General features: G+C 33.2%; 3 protein-coding genes across 4 annotated transcripts; 2 read left to right on the plus strand and 1 right to left on the minus strand.

Annotated features, from left to right (window-relative positions):
• The first annotated feature begins 4,952 nt into the window (after positions 1-4,952).
• LOC116018753 (hippocampus abundant transcript-like protein 1) lies at positions 4,953-9,997 on the plus strand. The gene is made up of 14 exons (XM_031258735.1): positions 4,953-5,198; positions 6,585-6,696; positions 7,227-7,339; positions 7,426-7,548; positions 7,641-7,813; positions 7,991-8,066; positions 8,242-8,328; positions 8,648-8,728; positions 8,808-8,840; positions 9,014-9,067; positions 9,162-9,203; positions 9,350-9,428; positions 9,523-9,593; positions 9,684-9,997. The coding sequence occupies exons 1-14, from the start codon at positions 5,022-5,024 to the stop codon at positions 9,783-9,785; spliced, it is 1,323 nt and encodes a 440-aa protein (XP_031114595.1). The 5' UTR covers positions 4,953-5,021; the 3' UTR covers positions 9,786-9,997.
• Positions 9,998-13,440: 3,443 nt separating this feature from the next.
• Positions 13,441-14,381, minus strand: LOC116020147 (protein RKD1-like). Its single transcript, XM_031260631.1, has 3 exons — positions 14,231-14,381; positions 13,832-14,154; positions 13,441-13,761 (listed from the first exon to the last, which is right to left on the minus strand). The coding sequence occupies exons 1-3, from the start codon at positions 14,379-14,381 to the stop codon at positions 13,441-13,443; spliced, it is 795 nt and encodes a 264-aa protein (XP_031116491.1).
• A 6,471-nt stretch (positions 14,382-20,852) lies between these two features.
• Positions 20,853-23,614, plus strand: LOC116019228 (organelle RRM domain-containing protein 1, chloroplastic). 2 transcript variants are annotated; one of them, XM_031259373.1, is made up of 9 exons: positions 20,853-21,198; positions 21,322-21,419; positions 21,954-22,182; positions 22,275-22,372; positions 22,466-22,531; positions 22,706-22,783; positions 22,892-22,960; positions 23,055-23,161; positions 23,234-23,614. In XM_031259373.1, the coding sequence occupies exons 1-9, from the start codon at positions 20,867-20,869 to the stop codon at positions 23,318-23,320; spliced, it is 1,164 nt and encodes a 387-aa protein (XP_031115233.1). In that variant the 5' UTR covers positions 20,853-20,866; the 3' UTR covers positions 23,321-23,614. The 2 variants fall into 2 exon arrangements, with proteins under 2 accessions (XP_031115233.1, XP_031115234.1); XM_031259374.1 differs by having other exon boundaries at positions 22,712-22,783.
• Positions 23,615-23,703: the final 89 nt, after the last annotated feature.

The following is a 23,703-nucleotide window of genomic DNA, read 5'->3' on the forward strand; positions in this document are numbered from 1 at the left end:
AAATAATAGTATTTAATAAAAAATAGAATTTATAAAAAAAAATTAAATATTAAAAAAATTAAAAAAAAAATTTAAAAAAAATTGTAGCAAAGGTTTTCGGCGGTTTCCCCACCTCCTTAGTCCATGGTCATGGGTGATATGACTTGGTTTTGATCGAAAACATGCGAAACAACTATTCTGGCGATTCCGTAAAATGACTTACGGAAAAAAATTTCGTAAGTCATTTTCCAGAAAAATGAATTGATTTTCCTTAGTCAACGAAAAACATTTTCCGTTGACCACATTTTCCTGACATTGCCAAACACAGAAAACTCGGAAAACATTTCCAGAAGTCATTTTACAGGTTACCAAACACACCATAAATTGCCAAGGTTGTGGATACCCTAAAAAGTTTCATGCATCCATCATAAGTAATAATTATTGAACTCATTAAAAAGGTACAAGGTATCACTCAAAGTCATTAATACGGAGTATTAATTATGAAGTATAGAAAGCTGACAGTTTTGCACACGCAGAATTGCGGAAACTCGTTTGATCCACACGATCACCCTATGCCAGAGCGTGCCAACTTACTTCCCATTAGGTATACTTAAACTGGTCAATCATTGCCCTTTCAATGCTTTTTTTAATACATTATGGAATTTTTTAAGATCTTATTGTTGGAAAAAAAATAATTTTCAAAAGTTGTTTTTACTCCGTAATTGTTATGTATTGACGTATTGTCACATGTTCTCTATTATTTTGTGCGGTAATTATTACCTCATATATTCTGTAAAATTATTCTAGTTTATGTTATACACTTAATCACATAATTTTTTCATTAGAGAAATGACAATTTCTATCCATATTCATCAAGGTTGAAAAAATCGCTAGGCGTTTGGGGGCGCCTAATTTTTTAATTTTTAATTTTTAATTTTTTTTAAAAAATTTTAAAAAAAATATTTTAAGTGTTAATAATTGTAAAGTGTTTAATATTGTAAGTCTTTACCCTTTAATAGTTAAATAATTAATACTTATTAAGTTATTAGTTATTATTTATTGATTATTATTTATTAGTGCATTACTTATTAGTTTAATTTAGTTATTACTTATTATTTTATTAAGTTATTACTTATTAGTTATTACTTATTAGACTATTAGAGTATTAGACATTATAACAATAATAGTTTAAATGTTTAAGATTTATAATTAAACAAATAAAAAAACTCCAGGCCGCCTAGGCGGCCCAGGCGCCCGCCTAGTCGGCTGGCTAGGCGCCCGGCCGAGGAGGAGGCCAATTTCAGCCTTCCTCGACGTGGCCGGGCGTCGCCTAGCGTCTAGACACGATTTTTGCAACCATGATAGTCATACTAAAATAAGCATTTTCCGTCTCTTAATTATGTTATCTGGTATGATCTCATGTCGGCTCCACAAGAGATTGTAGAGTGATACTTAAGTTGGGGCTAAACCTCCACTCATGAGTTAAATTAGTTTTTGTGATGGAGTTAGGGTCCTGACTTAGTGCCGTATCATTTGGTGCTCTTGTTGGGAGGGCGAAGTGTGGTGGGAAAGGGCTACCTGGAAGAGGGCTACTCGGTGTTTGATAAGTTCAGAGGGAACCGAGAAGAGTCCGAAGTGAAAGCTATCCATAGTGAAGCCGCCCACTCATTCGGTGCTGGCCTAGTAGAGGGGGCGGCCTAGAAAAGGGCTACTTGGTGCTTGATAAGGTCCGAAGTGAAGTCATTCAAGCAGAAAAAGGACTCACTGATGCCGAGAAGAGTCCGAAGTGTGATCCGTCTAGAGTAAGCCGTTGTGAATGTCGACTTCTCAAGAGGTGGGCAATGATATGATCCTACGTTGCCTCCACAAGATATTGTGGAGTTGTATCATATTTTATTTTGAAGAGTGGTATGCGAAAATAGTTTATTATACAAATTTCTTTTATTAAAAGAAAATGCTTTTTATCCCTTATATATAATCTTTCTCCTCTTAAATCTCCTCTTGACATAGCTTATAATTATTAAGTGCTCATGAATTGGTGACCTTACTAACTTTTAATGAAAGACTAAAGTATCAAATCATAGTGTCATATTAGGAAGAAAAATTAGGAAGATAAAATTTTGGAAGGGAGAATAACATTACTCTTTTATAAAATGCTTAAATTGAGATGTCAAATACTTTAAAGGAAAAGGTACAAATAGGCTATTCAACTATTTGGGGGATAGCAATTAAGTCATCGAACTCCAATAAGCTCCAAATTCATCCATGAACCTGTAAAAAAAAAGAGCAATTAACCTTTTTAACAGGTTACCAACAAGTTTTTGCTGATTGGGATGCTATTAGGATGCCACGCGGATTTTTTATTTTATTATTATTATTTTCCTACTAAGCATTTGACAAAAAAAAAAAAAAACACTAAGGATTTGACCCCCAACTATCGCTTCTTTATTTAATTTTACGCTTTTTCTCTCTTTCGCGATTGTTTGTGGTATTTGCGATATTTTCGAAATTTTCTTCATCATCCTTATTACCTTCATGTTCATAATTTTCTTATTCAAAAATATCACAAATACCACAAACAATCGCGAAAGAGAGAAAAATCGTAAAATTAAATAAAGAAGCTATAGTTGAGGGTCAAATCCTTTTTTTTTTTTTTTTTTTTTTGGGGCCAAAGGCTTAGTAGAAAATAATAATAATAATAATAATAATAATAATAATAATAATAAAATAAAAAATTCACTTGGCATGCCAATGACATCCCAATCAGCAAAAATCTGTTAGTAACCTGTTAAAAAGGCTAATTGCTCTTTTTTACAGGTTCATTGATGAATTTGGAGCTTATTGGAGTTAAATGGCTTAATTGCTATCCCCCAAATAGTTAAATGGCCTATTTGTACATTTTCCCTACTTTAAATATATGATGATAAAATGTTTAACTTGTTTTATTTATTTATTTTTATTTTTTTAATAAGTCCTCACAGTTAGCAACTTAGGCGCGCTATCTTTATCTATCCTACAATAACAAATTTGTAATTCATTTACTATTTTCTCTACATCCTTGCAATACTCTCTTACTTTTACATCTCATCAAAACAAAATAAATAAAGAATAAAAACTATTTTAAAAAAAAAAGCACAGGTTGCAAACTTGCTTGTAGTTGCAAGTTTGCAACCCAAATCAACATATAAAAAATATAAATGATTTTTAAAACGTCATATCATCTTGAAAGGGGGAGAATTGCATAGATAAATTCAACATTAGCACAAGTGCACAGAATTGAAATTCCTTCCAATTAAACCATGAAATTGTAACTTCATAGAATTTGATATGAATGGAATTGCAATTCCATCTTATCAAACACGTGGTAGCTAGGATGGAATTGCAATTCCATTCCTACCAAATTCTATGATTTGGTTAGAGGGAGTTGCAATTCCTGGAATTGCAATTCCCTCCAATCATGGAATTGCAATTCTTAAGACCCCCTAAGAATTGTAATTCCATGTAATGACTATTTTATCATTTTTCTTATTATTATATAATAATATTTTAGTCTTTCTTTACTTTTTTCATTTAATCCCCAATCATTATATTTATCTATCAAATAATGTAATTTAAATTCTCGCTTTATTCTTTCCCTACGAAATTATAATTCTTTTGCCTTGTTAGTTGATGAGAGAATGTATGATCAAATCTTAACAATTATAGGGTCTGTTTACTAACAAAAAACTGTTTTCTGTTTCCTAATTTTTCAGTTTTCATTCTCCGTTTTCTATTTAGAAAACTTGTTTACTAACACTTATTTTTTCAAATTTATTTTTTTAGATTAACGTTATAAAATTAACAATAAGTTTAATTTCGAGTGATTTTTAGACATTATATTTAAAATATTATAAAATATATTTGGTTTAAATAGAATAAATATAATTTTTTACTTTTAAGTCCAATATATGTAAAATTTTTACATTTGATATCCGAACCAAATTTATATTTGTATATAACATAATGAAAAATATATCCAAACCAATAACATATTAAGTTCACATAAAATTTAGTTTAGATAATATTAGTATTTTTTGAGCTAATATTTAAAATATGTTTGGATATATTCATTTGAATGACATGTATATAATATATAATTTTTATTTTGAATGCTAATATAGTAATATATGTGAAATTTCGATATCCAATATCTTGACCAAACTTGTATCCGATATAACATAATTAAAAATATCTGAACTAATAATCAATTGAGTTCAATCAAAATATAAAACGTGGTATAAATTTCAATTTTTTATTTTGATAATGTGAATTATGTATAATTTTTAGCATAAGCAAATAAGTTATGTTTAAATAAGTAATGCAAGTAAAAAAGATAAAAGATGATGATACATAAAAGGAGATGATAATAAATGCAATCATAGTAATTAATGAATATGTGAGTAGATAATGGTGAGAATATGGTTATAGTAACATATAGTCTAATAGATTATAGATGATTCTTTTTTTCCATTTAGAAAATAGTTTTTAATAGTGTTCCAGTAAAAATTGTTTTGTGTTTCTAAAACGAAAAACTGTACTAATAAACATGTTTTATATTTTATGTTTTTCAATTTTTTAAATTTTTAAAAAATTAGAGAAAATTTCTAATTAGTAAACGGGCAATAGTTTTCCAGTATGATGTTGCACTTAAAAAGCAACTAAGTCAATTCCTCCCCAAATTTTCCGAGAACAAAAATCTTTTCATCTGAGGGCTGCTACTAAGTTAACTCCTCTATCATTTATGAGAAAAAGGAATTTACCCTGATTATCTACTTGGGAGTTCTCACCAACTCTCGTACAAAAAAAAAAAAAAAAAAAAAAAAAAAAAAAAANAAAAAAAAAAAAAAAAAAAAAAAAAAAAAAAAACTCTGGACCACGCAGCTGATGAGGCCTGACGCCTGAGGTACTTTAAAATGTATGCGCGCATACAATTAGAGGAGAGATATTTGCGATTGACTTATCCTTCGTGAGTGCTAAGTACAGACAAGAGAGAGAGAGAAAGAATGAGGGAGAAAATGAGAGTGCTGAGGCCATTGGTGCACTTACTGGTTCCACTATGTGTTCACTGGATTGCCGAGGAGATGACTAAATCTGTGCTGGTTGATGTCACCACCAATGCTCTCTGTGATGGCCAGTCCTCTTGCTCTGAAGCTATCTACATCAATGGACTTCAACAAACTGTACGTATTAACCCTCCTCTCTCTCTCTCTCTCTCTCTCTCTCTCTCTATCCTATCTGTGTGTAAAGATTGCATCTTTTCAACTTTGGGTTTTGAACTCAAGAATCATTCTGTTTAGGAATTGCTACTTTTCTTGTTAGGGATATGCATCTCTCTGATTTTCAAGTACCCAATTGTAGTTTTTTTAAATCAAGAATCTTTTTGTCTAGAATTTTTTTTTTTTTTCTCTTCCTTCTTTGTCTTGGTCAACTTAGCTGCAAAGCCTTTGCCTTTAGTGTCTAGTTCCTTGTTTTGATCTGTCTTAAAAATTTCCTCCGTATACTACTGTATAAATTTAGCTGCCAGCAACCTAGGAATTGGTTAAGTTGTCTGCTTTTTACCCCTAACACTAGATTTTACAGGTGTGATATTGATACTGCCCAAGCCTTAGTTCTGGTGTTTCTTGTCTGCTTTCAGATTGATCGCAATTACCAAACAATTGTGTCTATATGTTTGGTGGATAATCCATTTGGCAAAGCTTACAATTTGAAAATATGAATTATAATTGTAGTTTATGAACAATCCATAATCTACTCCAATTTATGTATAATTGTCTTAAATAAGCTAAAAAGTTAATGTACTATCCATAATCCATAATCCATAATCTTTGAAACATGTATAATCTCAATAATCTATTTAAATAAGCGTTACCCAACAGCCACAATATTAGCATGTTTAGACTGAAATTGGATGGGCTTATCTGAACCTTATCTACTGCTGTAAGTAAGGATCCATGCTGTTTTTTTTTTTTTTTTCAATTATTTATTGTAATTATGTTTGGGACTTTGGCAGTCTCATGATGCTTTTTGGAAAACTTGTTTGACCTTAGTTCTATAAACTATTCCATGTAACTTGTCAAAATAATCCAAAAATAGCTTTTCAAGCCTCATTCTTCTTAAAAAAAATTAAAAAAAAAAAAAAAAATTCCTTATCAGCTATTTTGAACTTATTGAAAAGTATTGATTTTAAGTTGTTTATCCAACTAGGCCTCAGGGTCCATTTCTATGCACAAACAGGCTTATAGTGGTTTTGGTTTATGCCACTCCCTTGGGAAAATGAAGGCTGCCAGTTTTCTGAATTTTTCTTTTGTAGCTTCTTCAGATATTGCCCTGGGCTATTATTAGCATTTTTTTGCTAAGCATGTCTTGTTTCCGATCATAACTTTACATCTTGTTGAACATTTGCTGTGTATGGTATAGCTTAACATTGTGAATTATGATGATGGAATCTGAATATAATCCATAATTCACCCATGTCACTTAATCATTATTGGCAGAGTTAACCTAAAAGGGAGAATGTGATCACTCTCCCCATTTCTGGTGTCTGATCTATCAGTTTATACGTGCAGGTAGTTGGGATATTCAAGATGGTGGTACTTCCTGTACTTGGTCAGCTTTCAGATGATTATGGGCGAAAACCTCTTCTTCTTGTCACTGTATCTACAACAATTATACCTTTTAGTATGTATCAATCCAATCTATATTTTGCAAGAAATGCTATTTAGCTTAGGTTCGGACTGAACAAGAGTTTATTATTACACATTTTTATTGGCAACAAACATGCTTGTTTTTCTTCTGCTAGCTTCTCAGTCAAATTTCTCCATTTGGTATGAAATCTAGGTTACCAAACAGGTAGATGGTATCAAATGCAAGGTTAGATTAGTGGCAGAGATAATTGTATCTATAGCATTTTATTGGAAATAGGCTTATCTTCATCATACCATCAATCAGAATGTAAATTGTATAAAAATTCTGAAAATAACCAAATCAAAGATATTTTATTCTCTCTTGTTCAACTGTGGCAAAAGGAAGCCCTATGGCAGATGTCTTTTACTCTTTGAGTCTAAGTTTGTTTTGACTGCTCTTTTTAATTAACTTTTCATTTTAAAGTTAAGAGTACTCCTTTCCTTGTTTTCAATTATCTGATATACTCACATGGAAATTTATACTTACTCCTTCCATTTACTGTAACTCTTTTTTCTTCTTTTCAGCTTTACTTGCCATTAACAAGTCAAGGGGCTTCGTCTATGCTTACTATGTTCTTCGGACAATTTCTTATATTATAAGTCAAGGAAGCATTTTTTGCATCTCTGTTGCTTATGCGGTATGACCAGCAACCAGGTGCTTTTGACTAGGAAACAAAGCACAAATTCATTAAGAATTTAATTCCATACATTTGATATATTGCAGGCAGATGTTATTGAGGAGAGCAACAGAGCTGCAGCTTTTAGTTGGATTACGGGTCTTTTTTCTGCATCCCATGTTGTGGGAGATCTCCTAGCACGTTTTCTTCCCGAGGACTACATTTTTGTGGTATTTGATGCCCTAACTTGTGGAATTTCTTCAGTGCTGTGTTTTCTTGTATTGATATCCTAGCATTCTCATGATGAAGTTTCCACTTTCAGGTTTCAATATGCCTTTTGATATTTGTTCCTATTTATATGGCACTGGCTCTAGTAGAGACAGTTAAACCACCTAGTGGAGTGAACCAAAGTTTGCCTCACATGAACAAGGCAAAGAAGATTTTGCAGGATCGATATAAATCTATGAGATCTGCTGTAAATGTTGTCATTAACAGGTGACTTGAGGGTTTTATCCTGATGTTTTTCGATTTTTCACTTCAGCATCCTCAAGAGTATATTGCTTTGCACTTCAATCCCCCTTTTTTTTTTTTTTTTAATATTTTTTTAAAAACCCAAAACCAGTTTTACTTTCTGAACCTTGCTGAAATAATTTCAATCTTTTATCCCCTTAGTCCAACGCTGAAGGTCATCTCTCTGGTTTCTTTCTTCTACGAGCTGGGAATGTCTGGCATTGATGCTGTCTTACTGGTAAATCTTGCCTTCCTATTTAATAGATTCAGCTCTGCTAATAGAGATTGAAGACGGGTATCTCTTTGATGCTTTTTTATTTTTGTTTTTATACATGCAGTATTACTTCCCGTCAATTATGTTATGTTGAAGGGCTTTCCGATGACAAATCCTAAGTTTCTTCTTAAATCTGCAGTACTATTTGAAAGCAGCTTTTGGTTTTGACAAAAATCAGTTGTCAGAAGTTTTGATGGTGGTGGGAGTAGGTGCAATTGTATCTCAGGTACTTCTTGCAGAACAAACCTTCCCATATAATATGCGAATTCCGAAACTGTTTTAAGTATACAGTAAAGTATGAAACATATAAACGCATTCCTGTATTTCTATTTCTGTTTCTCTGTCCATAATGCATTTACACCGAATATTGTCTTTCAAGCGATGTCTTTCTCCATAAAATTGTCTATTTGTAGAGTTTTATGTTGATTAACCATAAAATTTTGTATTTACAATGTAACTTTCTTCTTCCTCCAAATAAAGAAGGAAAATATGCTATCTGCATTTTGCTCCACTGACTTGAATACTCTTTTTTGGCTTGCTTCAAGATCGTTGTGCTTCCGCTTGTCAATCCGTTTGTTGGCGAGAAAATAATACTTTGCATCGCCTTGCTGGCATCAATAGCATATGTAAGATTCCCTTAACAACTTAGCTTCAGTATTCAAGCAAATGTTTACGATTAATCTAAGAGTGCACTTTATTGCGCAGTCATTGCTTTATGGATTCGCTTGGGCGGCTTGGGTATGTTCTTTACCATATAGAAGCATATATCTCATCTTTTTCCAAAAGTAGAACGTGTATTTATGACAGTGGAGTCTATCTTCAGTATTTCGATCCATCTAAAAGAATTACAACTTAATGTGAAATTGTGAGTTCTTTTACGAGTATTTGACTGCAAAGAGTTTCATACACAGGTGCCCTATTTGAGCGCATCTTTTGGAGTCATCTATATCCTAGTTACACCGGCTGTAAGTATCCTTCCCCAAATAGTATCTACTACAACTTGATTATTGTTTTTCCTCGTGATCGATTTATCTTCTCTGTTTATTTGATTCGTGACAGACTTATGCTGTGATATCTAGAGCATCGAGCTCAACTGATCAGGTTTGTAAAATACAACCTTCCTTCTCCTAAACACATCTTGAGATGGGAAACATCATAGGCTGAATATGGACAATATTTAACAGATATGTTGTCAAGTATGTCGACTTTAAGATTATCTGCCCCCTTACCCGATAATCCTATTGTAGGGAAAAGCGCAAGGCTTTGTTGCTGGCGTGCAAGCGATAGCAAGTTTGTTATCTCCAATCGGAATGACCCCGTTGACCAGTGAGTTTAAAAAAACGCTTCTACAATTACACTCGATCACCCGACCATTACAATTCAAGTAACCTTACTGATTACTGACTCGACGTTCTTCCAGCATGGTTTCTGTCCGATAATGCGCCTTTTGACTGCAAGGGATTCGGGATCATCTGTGCTTCGTTGTGCATGGTAAGCTCATCACCCGTCAATAAGAGTCTACTAGTCTAGGTTGTCCTCATGTGACTGAAAGATTTCTGACACGACGACTAAATGTCTTAGGTCATTGCGCTATGTTGCGCGTGCATGCTTAAACTCGATGCACCAGCGAAAAAGTCCTCGGAAGACGATGCAGAGAGCATCGAGGCGCCGCTTCTGTCTTGACTGAGAGTCCTCAGAATCAGAAGAGAATGGAGAGAGCATGAAGTTCCACTTCTGTGTTGACAGTGCAGTGTACTGTGCTTAGAGTAGTAAATTTGCAGAATTTAGCAGTAGTAGGAGAAGGATGTTAAGTCTGCAGTTTCTGTATTCAACTGTCCAGTGACAAATTCTCTAGTATTTTCATATTAAATAAAAGTAGTAGTTCCTAATATACAGTGATCTTTTGCCATTACAGTGTATTGTCTATTCATAAAGATTGAACCACTGGTATTGGGCAATTTATATCATGGATCACGGTCTATATAGTATTATGACTCTAGATCAAAATGACGAGATAAGGAATTCATACTCGTAAGATACAGAATTTCATAACACAAGACACAAAAAATCAAAACACATGTTATATATTTACTTATTTTATAAATCTGATTTAAGTACACAATTTGTGTTTATATGCACATAATTTCACAACACAAGACACATAAATTCATAACATAAGACATAATTACTAATTTGTTTCATGGTACAATATTTTATAACAAAGACACAAAAACTCACAACATAAGAGACATACCATGCACCAGGACCGGCAATGCACTATGAACCATGGTCCTTGGTAGGGGTACCAAAGTAGGCCAAAGCCCGTGGGATAGCCCTAAACCGCCCCACAGTGGGGCGTGTTAGGACTTAGAATTTTTTACCCGAGAAAATGCGGGCCTCGCGAACTTGGCCTGCGCGGATCGGCCGGCTACTCGGGCTTTTCAAAAAAAATTTGAAAAATTATATGTGTGTGTATATATATATATATATTAAAATTTTTATCTCACAATATAAGACACATACATATGCACCAGGACCCACAATGAACTGTGAAGTCATGGTCCATGGTAGGGGTGTCAAGGTGAGCCAAAGCTCACAGGCTAGCCCTAAACTGCCCCACGGTGGGGCGGGTTAAGGTCTAAAATTTTTTACCCGCAAAAATGCAGGTCTCGTGCATATATATATATATATATCATCAATCTGTCATCATGAACAAAATACTTAGGGATGGAATAAAGAGAGAGATATCGTGAAATGACAGAATTACCCCCTCTCAAACGGTCATCAAACGGAAATACAAACGGAGGACCAAAATCGTCCCCGTCACAATAAGTGTGTCCACAAATTGTCCAAATTTATGGAGGACTAAAATTGTTTGTGCCACCAAGTCTAGGACAAAAAAAAAAGGAATTCATTCTATAGAAAATATTGGTGAAATTTTATTCAATGAAATTTCACAAGGAAATGATCAAGCGTCACACATTAAAAAGCAAATATTGGTTGGAGTTTTGAGGATTCAGTTAGTAGGCCACTTCGTATTTTGAAAAATGGAAAGTATATTCTATTTTTGATTGTGTAGAATTTATTATTGTTAATCAGTATTTGAGTTATATATATATATATATATATATATAATGTTGCTTATAGTACAATACATTGCACCATGGAATTATTTGAAAGAAATTACTCCAATAGTCACAATACCTTCTACTATCAAATGTAGACTTGCTTTTAAAGAAACTGATTTTTGTACATAGACAATTATATGTTGCTTTTTCTAGAGTTAATAGTCCATGCGGTTTGAAAGTACTTGTATGCAAAGATGCATAGTCTGATTCGTCAACTACAAATATTGTATATAAGGAAGTATTTAATAATTTATAAATGAATTTGATAAACATTTGTTTCATGTTATTAGAGTCATTGTCTATATACAATGTTTTCCAATCATATTCTTTATGTAGTTTTTTTTTTTTTTTTGTCTATAATATACTGTTGAAAGACAATTGTTTTATTTATATTATTATACCGTGCATCACACATGTGTACTACTACTAGTTATATATTATGTATGCATCTCCTAATATACAATTGAGCTTTTGACACTTTGTGAAGAAGGATGATTTTTCACTTTCTAGATAACTTTTCTTCTTTCCATAGTCTTATTATTTAAGAAAATGATATATGCACTCCAATAGAGTAAAACTCCCGTTACATGTCTTGATTTTATTGAAGGGAAATGAAAATAAAGTAATAAAAACTCTGGTCCACACTTTTTTGAATGAATCAAAGGATAACATGAAAGTATGAAGTAGAAAATAGAGTAGAATGTGAGAGTACTTATAGTATTACTCTATTATTATTTAATAAAGAAGAAATGACAAACATTCTTTAAATATTGTTTCGCCCTATTTTTTTTCTCAACCATCTCTTGCCTAGCCCATATCCATAGCTTTAATCTTGCTTACCACCCAACCACAAAACCTATATCATAAGCTAAGCTAGCATGGAGTTTGAACACCCAATATGTTGAGTTGGTGTAGAAAATCTCAACTAGCTTGTGGCATATCCCTACATCATGCTATGAACCTCAATGTTTAGAAATTCAAGAATTGTGTTTGTTTTTTTGTAACAAGTTCAGTCACAATTCACTAAAATAGAAAGTGGATAAGACTTGTTTAACTTATGCTACATTTTGAAAAATATAAGATAGATTAGAGCGATTAAAGTGATAATAGTGAGTAATCAAATTGTTTTAATCTAATCATTATTATTGAATTCTTACTTCTCCAATTGAAATTTAAATAATTAGAGCAATGAATTGCTCAATTGCTCCAATCACTATTTATTCATATAGTTATTTCGGTTGAAACAGTCTATCAATTCAATCATTTAAAAACTCTTCTAGACATGCCATTAGAAGAATTACTTGTGATTGATTGTTGACCTCCCAAAAGTTGTTGCTAGACCTGGATTAGTAACTATAATTAGTTAGAGATATGATGTTTATGGTATAAATGATTGACTTGATTTACAATACTTGGGTTGCATATTCTATAAAATGTGTCATTTTTTTAGTTTTAACGGAATAGTAATATGTAGGGCTGTTAACGAACCGAACATAAACGAATGGAGGCTGTTCGTGTTCGTTTGTTAAGGATTTTGGGGTGTTTGTGTTCGTGTTCGTTTGTTAAGGTTTTTGAAAATTCTGTTCGTGTTCGTTTGTTAATGTTCGTTAACGTTCGCGAACACGTTCACGAGCGTGTTCATTAACGTTAACGAACAGGTTCACGAACGTATTCGCAAACATTAACAAACACGTTCACAAACATGTTCATTTACGTTAATGAACACGTTCGTGAGCACTTAATAACCAAATACATGCACATGTTTATGAACAATAAATAATCTATGTTCACGAACAATTATATATATATATATAGTCATCGGGCACGCGCTTTGCGCGAAACGACATGCCCAATGAACAATTAATGTGTTGATAATTTTTTGAGAATATTTATTTAAATTTTTTTAGTACTACTGACTCTGTTATAATGTAGTATATGTTCATAACTATTTTTTCAACCTGTTAAAGCTATTTAGTGTACAACATCGCCTCTACTGAGGCTCGAACCTACCCCTTCTACATGGAGGTGCAATCCGGTGCCACTAAACCACAAATAAGACTTTAAATAAGAATTAAAAAGCATCAAATTAAGGATAGAACATTTGATGAGGTCAAAAGTGGCAAAATATCATACATATTTGAGCATTATAGCTAAAGTTTAAAATGGATAGATGTGAGGTGATCATCGATAGAGATGCGTATTATTAAATTTTAATTGTCAGTAGTATCTTTTGGAGGAGGAACGTCCTCATCTAGCAATGCAAGTACTTCCTGTATGTCCTCCGGTGCTAATTCAGGAATATCAGGAAATATAGGAGCTTGTGATGATGAACTCTCAGGAATAGTGGAAGGAATAGCTGTCGGATCTATATACCTTCTCTTTTTGGAACTATTCCGGTCACATTTGTCTCTGAGTCTTGTTGTTGCCTCAGCCAACTCTATGTTTGGATTCTGTAGAATTGCTTTCTTCTCGTCTTCTAGTTCCTTCATTACCCTTTGAAGTTCAGCTGGATCTTTGATCTCACTGAATTCCTACACCACAAATTGTTAAACCTCCTTCAATAATATCAAAGCTGAAAGAGATCATAGAAGTAGAAATTACCTGGACATTTGCTAATAGCCTGTCCAAACTCACAAGTTTCCGATAAGGCCAGTAGGAAATCCCTACTTCCCTACATTTTTTCTTAAAAGTTGCTCGCCCAACCTGCAATTCTTCTGCAGCTTGATCAGCGGTCAGATAGAAATATTTAGAAAACATTTCAAAAGTTAATGTGGTAGTATCACAAAATGTTCTTCTAGTTCTCTTTCTCCCAATAAATACATTAGCATTTATATTTGCTACATCCACCGTTGCAGTGGTATTATCTTCCACCACCACTACATCAGTACCCTGATCTGCAGCCACAACATCTGTAACCGTATTACCTGTGTTAAAAGGTTACATGTTAACATCACACTTATAGAATAAGATTTGAATTCTTGAAAATTGTCAAACCCTTACCAATTATCTCATTCGGTTCTGGTGGAGCATTCTCAAAAGTTTCGACAGCAGTAATATCTGTACTCTGTGCACTATCCCTTAACGGTGATAGGTGAATCTCATCCCAGAATGAAGAGTTATCAGGAGATGAGGAGTGAGTAGTGTTTGCCATTTTGAAAAAGTGCGAAGGGAGTAAGTGATTAATAAGTCTAGAATGGGGAGTGTTCAAAAGTGAGTGTGAGCAATAGAATTGTAACTATAAGGGAAAGACGGATGGTGAATTTATAGTAATGAGCAATCGGTGCTAGAAAATAAAATGACAGTATGTTAACACTGTTTAAAGCCGATGGAATACTTCAAGGTTGGTCGTTCGTCGAAAGATAATAGTGAACATGTCGATACTGTTGAAACCAATTGCGGTCTTCGATCATTATTGTCAAAAGACCTGTCGGGGTTACAGTTCATAATAACGACGTATTTCGATTTGAAAATCCCGAATTCGATATCTTGGTGGTGAAAATATCTGTAACCCAGTTTATTCCCTTGAGTTTCATGTCTGAATTTTTTTATTTTTTTTTAATAAAATGGTCTTAGCTTCAAGGACGAAGCATTTTCTTAACAGGGATAGATTGTGACACCCCGAAATTTCGTCACCATTTTTGTTACAAAATGATTTTGTTTCGTCACTATTTTTGTTACAAAATTCTATTTTAGCCAAATTTGATTCTAACAATTCCTTTCTAGAAAATTTCAGCTCGGCGCCGTCCGAAAGATTTATTCGGTAAACATACTTCCCGGACTTATTTTTACTTGAAATTTTTATCGTAGAACCCAAACTTATAGTACTTGATATCCATAAAATTTTTTGTTCATTTGGATATTCGAGTAAACACAGAAAATTCCATTTTTGCCCTTGACAATGTGCTGTCTGGACTTTTGTTCTCTCTGGACCAGTTTTGGAAAAAAATTCGAAAACCATACTTTTACTTATTAGATTGTTATGAAATTTTATATGTAGATTCTTCACTTATTGAACTACATATCTGAAAAAAATGAAATCAAAATACCTTACCTAATTTGCTCAATAATTTTCGCAAGTTACTGACCAGCAGCCTAGTTCTTGGCTTCTTCTTCATTAATGACCTTGGCTCTATTAAGGGGCAATTGGCCACCCTAAATATCATTGTTTAGAACATCTTTGGCCTGATTAGAGGGCAAGGAGCCACCCTAATCAACCACTATAAATAAAGGGGTTGAGTGGTCAAAATGGATTTAAGCTAACACTTATAATGATATCTTGAGCAAATTAAACACCTAAAGGCCAAACACAATGGTCAAATATATAATGATATGATGATTTAAGCTAACACTTATAATTTCATTGCTCAAATATATAATGATATGATGATTTATACATTTGTGATTGATCAAAACTCCCCACCAACAACCATACTTAGAAAAAGTAATTAAAAATTATTTCAAATTGACATATTGGCTGATATCATTAGTTAACACAAATTAAATTTATTGAAATAAAAAAAATTATTGAAATAAAAATTTTGTAGTCAAGTGACATAATTGTAACTCAAATGAGAAGTACGGAGTAACATATTCAAAAATTAAGTAATTAAGTTCACAACTACATATATATGTCGGTAATACTTCATCGAATATCCAAACATCCATTAAATATAATACACAAACTAACATATAAAAATGCGCTAGTAATACTATAATACTATAGTTATGACTTATGATCAACTTTGATATATGCTCACAATTACCCTGTTATCTCTCTTCTCTAAGAAATCAAAATAAGAAATAAAGAACCCTGTTTGGTAAATAATCAGCCTATCAGTCAATTTTGGCTTATTTGACCACTATTAGTTGGTAAATAATAAGCTTTTTGTAACTCCAAAATGTTAAAATTCAAAAGGCTACTCAAAGCAGCCTTTTCAATTAGTTTTTTGAGAAAAGAAATTATACCAAACAGCCATCAGTTAACAGTTAATTTATCAAACAACTTTCTACAATCAGCCAATGTTATCAACAAATCATACCTTCTAACCCAAACAGCCAACCCAATCAGCTAACAATCATTTACCAAACAGGACCAATACGTCCCAACAATTAATAAATAGTATATGAGATATTAAATGTGTACATAAATACATTATTGCTTCTTTTGTTCAATTTGTTTGTCTTACTTATTATTCATTAGTCAAATCAACTATTTATTCTTTGATTATTTTTATAAGCATTTTCTTATAATTTATGAATTAGATTTTTGTGTTTAATAGTTTTTAATGTAGTTTTTAAATATATAAAATGTACATACTAATTTTAAACATAATATTTTTAAAAATTAAATTGTAAATAACTTCATTCAAGCCTCGTTAATCGAACACGATACATAAAATGGGACGTAAATATTTAGTAAGCTACATGATACAATTATAATTTTAAATTTTATCATTCCGTTGTTTCTCTAACACACCCAACCAGCCACCACTCAAAAAAAAAAAAAAAAAATCATATGAGCCATATTAGGTTCATATTATAGCTATGTAGCATTATACAAGTCTAAGTAATCAATCTAAAGTAATGAAGCAAAGTGTTTCTACTGCCCCAAAGTTTCCAAATGATATCCTATAAAAAGCAATTCCTAATGATTTTTTTATTCAGTCGACTTAATATGCTTTGACAAATAAATAATTTTAGTGAACAGTAAACCTATCCTCGAAGCCAAAGCTCCAATAAACTCTTAAAATTCCAACCATTTCAATAACTAAATCTTTAAAAATCACATAAATTAAATATTTACAATTACTAAAATATTATTAAGGGATTATAATTTTTTTTTTAAAACACTTAAAGAAATTATTAATTTTGGGTAATAAAAATCTTGCGAATATTACGAATAAATATTCATATAACTTTGTGACAAATAAATAATTTTAGTGAACACTAAACTTACTCTTGAAGTCAAAGTTCGCGTAAACTCTTAAAATTCCAATAATTCCAATAACTAAAATTCAAAAAGTCACATAAATTAAATATTTACAATTACTAAAATATTATTAAGGCATTATACATTATTTTACACACAAACAATTAAAGAAATTATTACTTTTGGGTAATAAAAATCTTATGGATATTACGAATAAATATTCATACAACTTTGAGACAAATAAATAATTTTAGTGAACATTAAATATTTAAAGAAATTATTAATTTTGGGTAATAAAAATCTTGCAAATTCCAAATCAATGCAAAATATATATATATATATATATATATATATATATATATATATATATATATATATATATATATATATATATATCCAAACATTTCACAAATTTTGTAATATTCCACATATAACAATGACACAATAGATTTTCCACTTTAAATATTTGAATCACTGCAAATCAATAAATCACACATCAATTATTCATTCACTACAAATATTTCAATGTAGTTTTTTTTGAAATAATATTTCAATGTAGTTTTAAAAAGTATTATTCTCATAAACACTTTTAAGGAAAATTATTATTTTTAGATAAAAGTATTTTGATTAATATTACGAAGAGTTAATTCCATTTTTGGTCCTAGATTTATAGGTGACATTCCACTTTTAGTCCTTTTTTTTCAAAACATCCACTTTTGGTCCTAGTATTATTGTGGCATGACCATTTTTGGTCCTCCGTCAAGAAAATCATTGAAATGCCGTTAAATACAATGACATTTTGCTCTTTTTTATGCAAAGTAGGTTGACCCACTATATTTTTGATGTTTATATTTTGAAACAAAATCAAAATTGAAGACTGAAATGCTCTTGTATTTGACGAAATTTAAACTGTTTTGTTGATGGAGGACCAAAAATGGTCATGCCACAATAATACTAGGATCAAAAGTTGATGTTTTGAAAAAAAAGGACTAAAAGTGGAATGTCACCTATAAATCTAGGACCAAAAATGGAATTAACTCTATTACGAATATACTATATATACACGGAGTATATTTGCCCTTATCATTAACAATTCAGACCCGTCAAAACGGGCTTAGCCTGTCCCGCCCTATCAAAAGGACGGGGCAGACTCTGATTTTTAAGGCCCTTTTTTGACGGGCTTTTTAGCCCGTCTCCACTTGATATGCGGGCTTGGCGTGGCGGGCTGGCGAGCTAACAGGCTAGCTGGCCAACCCGCCTATTAAATATTTTTTAAAAAATAAAACATTTAGCTGAGAGCTTTCCCCACGCCAATTCACACTCCCATTTTCTACTCCATATGAGTTGACATACTTTGATTGATCAATTTAATAGGGGGCCATGATATTTGTCCATTCCCTTTTTTCTTCATCCAATCAAATTTGAACACAATTGGGAGTATGATTTCAGGAGCACATCTAGTATTTTTTATTATAAAAAAGAATTCATTCAACTTTCCCATTTCCCAATCCCTGAAAGTTAGATTCCCATTGTGACATTGTCGGCCCATTGCCCCATTCCCTTTAATTCTTTAATCATAAACCAACATTTTACTTTGAAAGACTAAACATAATCCCTTTATTCCCTTCTACCTCCGCTCTAAAAACTCCACTAAATCCTTGAATCCTTCCACCCATTTCCTAAAATCACAGGCCACAGTTCAGATGCACATACTTTAACTTTTCATCTCTTCCCTTCTTTAATCGTCATTTGGACACAAGCATAACAGCAGAAACGATGTCGCATTTGGTCCAGTTCAGAAACGACGTCGCAGGTTCGCAAAAACGATGGGCTAGTCCGTTCAGTCTCCGACCACAGTCCGTTAACAACTCAACACTCAACAGCCACCTAAATATAGTCATATAGATTTTTTTTTCTTGCTTTGTAATATAATTTATTTTATTTAATTCTTGATTTTGTTTCATTGTAAAATTTCAAATTTTCAATACTTCATTATATAAAACAAATGCATGCACTAAGCTCAAAGACACCATATAATAATAATGCCCAACTTTTGAGGATTCCAAATCAGAAAATTCATGCGCATGCCGCATGCGGCATGCGGCATGCCTTTCTAGTTTCCACCATAGGAGGTGGGAAAAAATTCAATATTTAAATACTATGTGCAACAATAGATAGAAAACTAATTCCGGAGACATAATGAATTAAAGAATATGTTTCATCTCAATTAAAAGTTTAAACTGATAGTTAGACTACTCATATTATATTTATGCTTTGATACTAAATTAAAGCAGGTGCTCCATCTCAACTAAAAACCTAAAATAATAGTTGGACTGTACGTAGCTTACATATTGGACTGCCCAATGCCCATGTTTTGAGAATCCATTGTCGGCACCACAAACAGCCATAATTAAAAAAATTAATTAATTAAATTGCCATGGGATCTCCGGCAATCTTTTCCGGTAGACTGAATGCCGTCGCCAAAGATGTAATCTGACCAAGACAACCTGAAAATCACGGATAAACGGAGAAATCATCTCCATCCAAAAACTCAAGCATCATCCATCCTGTGTCCACTAATAAATGTCTTGAACAAAAGAAAAATTAATGCCTCAATTATTTAAAAAAATAATAATTAATGCCTCAAAAGTAGGAGAGAGATTACTTTCCTTCCCCTTTGTAGGCATGTTATCATTTTTTGCCTCAAAAATTACAGCTCCGCCTCAGCTCCGCCATAGGTTTCCGCGGCCCCACCTCGCCGCCGCTGCTACAACTGGTGAACTGCAGGTAAGTTTTTTACGTTTTTCTCCCCAAGCAACACGAATTGTGTAGAGAATATGGGAAAGGAAAAGGCTACGGTGTTTCAGAAGATGAAGAACTTGAGTTCAGACTTGGTTCTCCAACATTATTTCAGTTGTCTCTTTTGGCTCATCCAGTGAGTTCTTGGCTTTGAGAGAGAAAATTGAGTGGTTAAAATGATGGAGTAGTGGTTTTCTCTTTGAAAAAGAAAAAGAATGGTGGAGTCAGGAGTGGTTGAAATAACGGAGGAAGAAGACAAAATCACAACAGCGAGGCAAAGAGGAAGAAAACAAAAGTTGTTAATCTTTTAAAAATTCAGGACAATTGAAAAGAAAGAAAAAAATCTAAAACTATATCAAATAAATTGATCCATGGTTGTCATGGGTATCATTTTTGAGGGGCAAATGGCAACTCCCAAATATAAACATAGGAATATATATATATATATGTTTGTAAATATGTTTGCGAATATTATTAAACGAACACTAAACAAACAAGTTTGTTATTAAACGAACACTAAACGAGCTTGTTTGCGAACATTATTAAACAAACACTAAACGAGCTTGTTGTCGAACAATACTAAACGAACACAAACGAGCTTATTCGTGAACACTTAGCAAACGAGCTTACCACGGTTCATACTCTGTTCATTTATTAATCGAGCTCTAAATTTTGTTTGTTAATGTTTATTTACCTTAATAAACGAACACTTACCGAGCTCGAACACGAGTAGTTTGTCGAAAGTTCTGTTCGCTAACCACCCTAGTAATATGTTATTAATAATTAAGGATGGAATAATTAGCTTTAAATTTGATAATAAAATTAAAAAATAGAATTAACTCATTAAAATATTGTACAAATTACATTTTCTATTAAAATCTAGTTTATCAAATTTGAAGCGTGACTCGATGGTTCGTTTGGCAACCATGGAAGTGATTCTCTCTTCTTCAGTACCTTCCATCTCCTCAATCCCAAGATTTTCAGCTAAATCTTCCAGAACCCATTTTCATTTCCCCATCTCCCATACTTGCAACCCATCCAATATCTCTCTCTCGTTCTCTTCTTCACCAAAACTTGGTCTTGGTTGCAGAGCAATTCCTACAGCAATTTCTACGCCCTTAGCTTCAGCTACAGGCCACCAACATTGGATGGTGCTCATGGAGTCTCCTCCACAAGGCCTCACTTCGAAGCCACAAATCATTGATTACTATGTCAGAACCCTTGAGAGAGTCTTGGGCAGGTATATTCTGTGCCCATGGTTGAAAGCTTAATAATTTGTTGAAATTTATGGTGCAATGGTCTTTTTTGGTGTCTGGGTATTTTTTGGGTTGCTAATTTGATTAGAGTTTTTGGTTTTGTATAGCGAGAAGGATGCTCAGATGTGTATATATGATGCTTCTTGTGATGCCAATTTTGGGTTTTGCTGTGACATTTATGAAGAGGCAGCTCATGAGCTAGCTGGTAATGTTTTTATCTTTTGTTTTAATTTAGTTCCACGATTATGAGTTGATTTCCACATTTGGTCTCTGAATATTAATTCTTTTTGCATAATCTTTGCCATATTTGGTCTTTTCGACCTCATTTTCGGTCACTGGTGATTTATCTTAGAAGGCAAAATTATCATTTTTCATTGCTTTTTTCTTAAACTCCTTGGGGAGAGGACCGGAAATGACAATTTTATCCTTCAAGATAAGTCATTTGCTTGAAATTTGGTCACACGTGACCAGATAATAGGTCGGAAGGACCAAATGTAGCAAACACTTAAAAGTCATTACGACCAAATGTGAAAAAATTAGTAGTTAGGGACCAAATGTGGAAATGGTCCCATAGTCGAGGGACCAAAAGTAGAAAAAACTCAACATAGAATGTGATTATATATCTTTTGCCTCAGTGATGTGGTCAGCTGTAGGACTGAGGATTCTGTTCTGTCAATTCTTAGTGAGAACCAAATTGCCATGTTCGATTTTTCACCTGCATTGCATTTGTGAACCATAGGTTTACCTGGTGTATTATCAGTTATGCCTGATCGTGATTATATCTCTAAGGAAAAGGATTACCGTCTGTTAAGTTCTTTATCGAGTGTATACACTGGAAGCTCGTTATTATTTCCTGCTGGGACATCTAAACACTGGCTTGTTCGTACTAGCAGGCCAGATGTTGGATTCATTAGGAAGGCACCAGTGGTTGATTATTATGTTCAGATTCTAGCCAAGGTTATTGGGAAGTGAGTACTGCTTCCTATGCCTTTGTACTTCACTTCTATTCTTGGTGCATATTTAACTGTGGTTTCTAAAGGCGGTATAACCTTATTGGTAGTGAGAAGGATGCTCAAATGTGCTTGTATCATGTGTCCTGGGAGTCCAATTTTGGGTTTTGTTGTGAACTAGATAACGAATGTGCAAAAGAATTAGCGGGTAGGTTTTCCTAATGACCTAATGATTAGTGTATTTGTATTCTTATTGCCACACGGTCCAAGCGACTCAACAAGTGTACTTGGTCTGCTGCAGGAGTGCCGGGTGTTCTATCTGTCCAACCGGATGAAAAGTTTGGGTCAGATGACAAAGATTATGAAGGTTTGTGACAATACCGTAATCTCATATTTCAGTTGCTAATGCAGCTTCCCGCCTCTATTATTTGAGGGGTTGCAATTTTATACTCGGTAGATATTCCTTAAGTTTGTGATAATATAATAATGGTGTTGTGCATATATTAAAGTATGAAGTCCTAACAACTGCAATTTGATTCAGGTGCAGTCTCAAAGCATGCTAATGATTCCCAGGATTTGTTAACACCGAACATTAAAACCAAGAAGCTTTTTGTGACTGGTAAGTTGCAGCTTTCAAGCCCTCGATTAAGGCCTAACTCGTAAGAGATTCCAAGGTCTTCTGAATGGGTGAGTTAACTGATACTTCCGAATTGTTTTCCATGGTTAGGTCTGTCATTCTATACATCTGAGAAAACATTGCGTGCAGCATTTGAAGGGTACGGGGAGCTTGTCGAAGGTATTTTACTCGTGTTTCAGATGAGCCTTCATCTGCTTTTCTAATATAGTAATATGAAACATTTTGTTCACTGAAATATGTTACCCCTGGACAGTAAAAATCATCATGGACAAGATTTCCAAGAGGTCCAAAGGTTATGCTTTTGTAGAGTACACCACAGAAGAGGCTGCAAGTGCTGCTCTCAATGAGATGAATGGCAAGGTAGCTGCACTTGTTCCACTAAATTACCAGATACTTTCAAACAGATTTCTTATGGTTGTTGAATCCTTGCAGATCATTAATGGGTGGATGATAACGGTTGATGTTGCGAGAAAGAATCCGCCAAAATATAACAGAGGAAGCTCGGGATCAGGTCGTTGACATTTTTCGAGAGAGAAGTCAAACCCTGACATTTTTTTAAAAACACTCATGATTCTTTACAAGGTAGTATATGTTTTATACTTTGTAAAGGATTCCCTGTGACCTTTGCCACAATCCCTTTGAAATTGTAACCTTGGAGTGGATTGTGCCTTTACAGAACTAAAGAAAATTGGTGTGTACCGTTCATACCCATACTATTGTTCTTGTTTATAGTTGAGCCCAATCTGACTTGTAGTTTTGCTTTGGTATGCAATTGAACATAAATGCATTGATAGAAGGGCAATTGTTATATTATGGACCAGAGTTCATATTGCATTGTGAACCCTGATACAAACATCATGTAAATCAATTAACACATTCTGTACCTATAGTTACCAGTTTTT

The sequence above is a fragment of the Ipomoea triloba genome, chromosome 5 (genome assembly GCF_003576645.1).
Source record: "Ipomoea triloba cultivar NCNSP0323 chromosome 5, ASM357664v1".
NCBI classification, from domain to species: Eukaryota; Viridiplantae; Streptophyta; class Magnoliopsida; order Solanales; family Convolvulaceae; genus Ipomoea; species Ipomoea triloba.